General features: G+C 36.6%; 2 protein-coding genes across 3 annotated transcripts in view; one reads left to right on the top strand and one right to left on the bottom strand.

The window, feature by feature from the left end:
* Nucleotides 1–2,194, top strand: part of Fak (protein tyrosine kinase 2 Fak) — a 35,665-nt gene extending 33,471 nt beyond the window's left edge. The window contains exons 22-24 of the mRNA XM_070139156.1: nucleotides 1–148; nucleotides 516–622; nucleotides 744–2,194. The exon at nucleotides 1–148 is cut by the window's left edge and continues 77 nt beyond it. Of these exons, the coding sequence (XP_069995257.1) occupies nucleotides 1–148; nucleotides 516–622; nucleotides 744–867 (379 nt within the window). The 3' untranslated portion in view covers nucleotides 868–2,194. The remainder of the gene's footprint in view (nucleotides 149–515; nucleotides 623–743) is intronic.
* Nucleotides 2,195–2,276: 82 nt separating this feature from the next.
* LKRSDH (lysine ketoglutarate reductase/saccharopine dehydrogenase) overlaps nucleotides 2,277–5,000 on the bottom strand; it is a 28,791-nt gene continuing 26,067 nt past the window's right edge. For both annotated transcript variants that reach the window (XM_070139157.1, XM_070139158.1), the window contains 4 exons: nucleotides 4,931–5,000; nucleotides 4,419–4,682; nucleotides 3,882–4,086; nucleotides 2,277–3,650 (listed from right to left, as the gene is read on the bottom strand). The exon at nucleotides 4,931–5,000 is cut by the window's right edge and continues 92 nt beyond it. In XM_070139157.1, coding sequence (XP_069995258.1) covers nucleotides 3,358–3,650; nucleotides 3,882–4,086; nucleotides 4,419–4,682; nucleotides 4,931–5,000 — 832 coding nt within the window. In that variant the 3' untranslated portion in view covers nucleotides 2,277–3,357. The remainder of the gene's footprint in view (nucleotides 3,651–3,881; nucleotides 4,087–4,418; nucleotides 4,683–4,930) is intronic.

Below are 5,000 nucleotides of genomic sequence, written 5' to 3'. Positions count from 1 at the left end.
GGCAATAACTGCTCTCACTCATGATGTGAAGGAAGGACAAGCACACGTCTACCTGGACCATGTAAAGAAGGTTGGTCATGAACTTAGGGATCTGCTGGCAACAGTGGACACTCTCATGACAGCCATCCCTCCCTCATCACACAGAGAGGTTAGTGCAATTGTGGAACTGGGTAGGGGTACTGAACTGCATTTAGCTAAAAAAAAAATTGTTTATTGAATAGAAAGTGCTTTGGTATTAATGCATAGAATGAAGACTATGATTTCATTTTTTCCATTATTAAAACAGAGGGCTTGGTTTTGATAAAACCATGTTTCCCATCTTTTTTGCTGTAAAGAAAGTCATGCAAATAGTAATGGTTTACACAGAAAATAGATAAAGAAGAGGGATTTTACAATGAAGTATGAAGTTCATGTATCTGTGACATGAACAGTTTAAAGTTAATAAAATAACTACCAAAAAGAAATTAATTTATGGGAATGAGAAGAGACTTTCATTTGTGCTGCTTTGTTAACAGGTTGAATTGGCTCATAAGGTGCTATCCAAAGACATGACAGATCTGGTACAAGCATACAAACTAGCCCAAAAGTATGGCAGCACAACACTGGATGAAGAATACCGAAAGTAAGTGATTTTCCGAGAGGAATTATCATAGACTTTTTTAGAACCAATAATAGTAATACCTTAGTCTTGCCATAGATTGATATTGCCAGCCATATTAATACACATTTTTTCTTTATTTCAGGCGAATGTTGTCCGCTGCTCATGTCTTAGCCATGGATTCCAAGAACTTGCTGGACGTCATAGATGGTGTGAGAATTAGACATGGCCTAGCTACCTACCTGCCTTCAAAACATTCCGCTGTGTGATCTTATCCATGGCAGTCAACACCTGAACTCGCCTTGAATGCATGATGGATAACTGTTGAAGAGCCCACAAATGACAAAGCAGTTCATATGCGAATATGAGATGTATATCTGGTATTCACTCTTTTCTTATTTGTGTGTTTGATTACTGGAACCATCATCAGGAAGCTTTGACCAAGTAAAATGCTTGCTGGGAAAGCATTCATGAAATCCAAAGACTATACTTTTTTTTTTTTCTTTTCTTTTCTTTTTTTAAGCACTGTTACAAGTGAAAAAGGAAACCAAGGTGGGAATCGGTGTTTTCTGATCTCCATTGATGATTACACTGAAACTAGAGTGCATTTTCTCTTAAGATGTCTGTGGAGCAGATGAAGGCCCCAACCCCTTTTATTACTTAGGTTGGGTGTGTATATTATAGTCAGTACCACTAGACCTTTGTGTGATTGCTACCGTTATCTGGAGGTGATGACCCAGGTTGTTGTCCGCAGGGTATTTCTATTCCATAAGACTCATCACAAATGGGTGTCTGATGTAAGATAATGAGAAACTACTGCTGGAAGTGCTCCCCTGGTGTATGTATATGACATTCAATTAATTAAATCTCATGTATATTATAACAACAATACTAGATAACATGTCTTCTTATCTGTCTTAGGCAGAATTCATAAATGATTCATGTTCATTTTTGCTTCCTTTTTGGGTAGCAGGTAGGCTTTTCCGATGGCAACTATATGCCAGTAACTTCAGTTGTCAGTCGTAAAAAATGATTAATAGTAATAGAGAAAATATTCCCCCCCCCCCCAACAATACCACCACTACCCCAAGAAAATCAAATAAAAGCAATCAAACTTGTACTTCCAAGACAACTTTTAAGGTATTTTCATATGGAACTTCAGGGGCAAAAGTTTTTAAAAAGTGGTCACCAATCATTTATGAATGTCCCATGTTGATGGCATGTCTTTTGTGTCAAAGCTTGCTGCTCTTTAGTCATGAAGATCCTAAGACACCAGATTCTCTAGGGTCATTGATTTAGCTGTAGTAGAATCGCCTTTTGTTACTCAGAGGAGAAAAGTGATCAAGACTTGCTTTAATTCCAGTGTGAAGTTCTTTGGACATTTTTTTTTTGCTCCAATGAGGGAAATGCGCTTCTCGTGTTATTTTTTTTTTTGTGGCAGAGTTGCAAGCTCTTGTATGTACTCTTTACTCACTGTCTGATATATATATATGAATATGTACTATATGATTTTTGTGGTGTAAATATTAATCTAGTTCACTGCGTGTAATTATTTAATTTGACGGTCTCAAATGAATAAAGAATATTGACCCAGTACTTTTTGAATTAATAAACCTATGGCAACATTTCAGTATGGTTAACTGCAACAGAAAAAGTGATGTAAAAAAATAACAATCAGTATATTTTGTGGTTTATTATCAATCAGATAACAAATATTATCCTACTGTCAAACAATGATAAAAAATATATTGTACTGTGAACTGTTTAGCAATACTAAAGTCAGTAGTACATTGCTTACATAAATCTTGCCTATCATTTTACATTTGTTTTGCCATTAAGTGATGAAAGATCCATCAACTTAGTAGTCTACAGTTAAATTCACATGTTATGCATTCAAAATAGTTCAAGAAAAATACAGTATGTATGATGAACTTATGGTCAGGGGTAATGACTAAAACTTTTTTTAAAGGTCTAGAAGCTGTGCATTTCAAATTACCTTCTTTACCAGTGCAAGGCACTTCTATTTAAACATACTTTGTGCCTAATTAAGGAAGGCTACTTAGTTTAAAGGTTTAAATATTGTCAAAAACAGTAGAGTAAATTATATAACTACATAATTTTGCATTTGGTGTACTCTACCTCATTTCCATCTATTTTTTAATGATGACCATTTTAATATATACTCCATATACATGAAATGTAACCCAGTCAAAGCAAGCTGACTTACTATTCCTTTCTTACTGTTTCATTTTATCATTAGTTAATATTAATTAGTTATTGTTTGTTTATATTCATATGTTTGTATATACTGCATGACACAGACTGAATCACATAAATCTATACACTAGATGAGCAAATTTACTGATACTATATATATTCTGAGTATTTTTATCTGTAATATTAGTATAATAGACACTATTTCTGAAAAAAAATCACATACTGCAACCAAAATACTGACCATGTATGTGTGCCTAGGTAACATTCACTACACTTAATCTGCCATGCCTAATTTAAGGAACAAAAGAAAATTTGATAGCATTATCCTGGGAGCCTGAAGTGTAGATATAATTGAAGATAATGGTTCTTTATGCAATGTCACTTTTAGTCAGTGATTTACTTTGTAAAGTGAGGCATTATAGATGAGCTTTCTTAGTTTATCAAAGGGGCAATTTTGTTGATGATAAAGACTAACTATTCAGGACACATTCTTATTGATATAAAATTGAGCTTCTGTAGACAACACAGTTCTTGAGGGAACCTTATAGCCAGACAGATTTTTCTGTGGCTGCCACGCCTTCATCCCTAAGTCTGGATATAATGGGAAGGTAAATATCACGAGTAAAAGGCAACACCATTCCCCTGCCTTGGATCTCACCGTCCAGCACCATCTTCGTGGCAATGGCTGCTGGATAACCCACTGTCTTTGCCATCGCAGAGTATCCTGTGGGGTCTCCATAACACACCAAGTTAATTCCTCGGAGCTCCTTTCCGCCATCGGGCCAGTTGATGGTCACTTCATGTCGCAGCACAATCAGATCACGTTCTCCAGGTTCTGGAAATGTATAATTGTATTGGAAATTATAATGCTGAGAAGAATGCATTCATATTCTAGTTCTCAGTTGATGATTTATCGAGAGATACAACAGATAGATAGACAAAACTGTCAAAATTACAGAATATGGTACAACCTACCAATAAGTCCTGCATTTCATTATTTGGTAAAATACTGTATTAGTAAAAGTAAACAAAATTACATTTTAAACACAGTCAGACGCATACTCACGTAGCGCTAGCCTCTTCGACAGGTAGTGGGAGAGGGTATCCAGAGGAGTGACACATTTAACCACAGGGTCATCAGTCAGCAGTCCCAGAGCCTCAATACCTGCCAGTTGAGAATCGTTGCCAACACGTTCAGCAACAAGAGCCCTCAAGTTGTCAGGGAAAATATTAGCATCCATCTGGCCCAGCAAGGTGCATATCAATTGTTTCTGAAAAAAAAAAGTTTTGTAATGAAATGCATTAGAATACAAACAATCAGTAGTAGAAAAGGTCTTAAAACACTTAACTCTCCATCCACCACCTATAAGCTGGCCTATCATTAATAAGTCGTTTTCATTGCTCAGTTAATGTGGGCTCCATTTCCATTTCAATCTTTGAGTAGTAGCAGGAGCTTCATTTTCGTGACTTTTTTTTATTCTTTATTGACCTAGCCCACAGGCCATTATCCAAATGTCCTACAACCAGGTCGAATCTTAACATATTACATTTTATTTCATATTTCCTTGATCCTTGTAGCTCCATCCCTCTTGCATCCACTTACCCATGTAATGTCAGGTCCTCCATGATGTAGCATTGGATGTGGGTTGGGATCAATAAGTCCTAATTTAATCAGAGCTTTCGCCACCTCAGAGAAGCCCTTGTAGCGCAGTGTACCCCTCAAGATGGTCTGGGCTTCTGTGATACCATACAGGTTACCATAAACTGTTGAATCCCGGTTGGGGAACCCTTCAAGGGCCAAACCAGGAAGGAATGAGAAGTCTTCGGTTGTGTCCAGAAGAGAACCTCCTGGTGTGACCTCCACAACCTGCAATTCTTGTTTGATTAGCCTTGCTATAAAAAAAAAAGCTACAGAAAATGTTTAAAGTTATAAATAATGGCTAAAGGACTTCACAGAATGCAGAAAATTAAGATTTGAACAATCCAATAACTTGTGGCATATCAATATTACTTTTCCTATATTTTCCAGTATATTGAAGTAAATAGGTTAACAGAGGAGCTCTGCAATCATCCTGAAAATTTATGTCAAAGTTCTTCACACAGCCACCTACTTACCTTTCCTTGCTCTAGGTACTTTGCTCCAGATAGAGTGTTGAGGAGGACACCTCTTGGGCTCCAAGAGAAT

This window comes from Penaeus vannamei, chromosome 25 (assembly GCF_042767895.1).
Source record: "Penaeus vannamei isolate JL-2024 chromosome 25, ASM4276789v1, whole genome shotgun sequence".
Lineage (NCBI taxonomy): Eukaryota > Metazoa > Arthropoda > Malacostraca > Decapoda > Penaeidae > Penaeus > Penaeus vannamei.
Note: the sequence above shows the minus strand (reverse complement) of the source record. Positions and strands in the feature narration are given on the sequence as shown.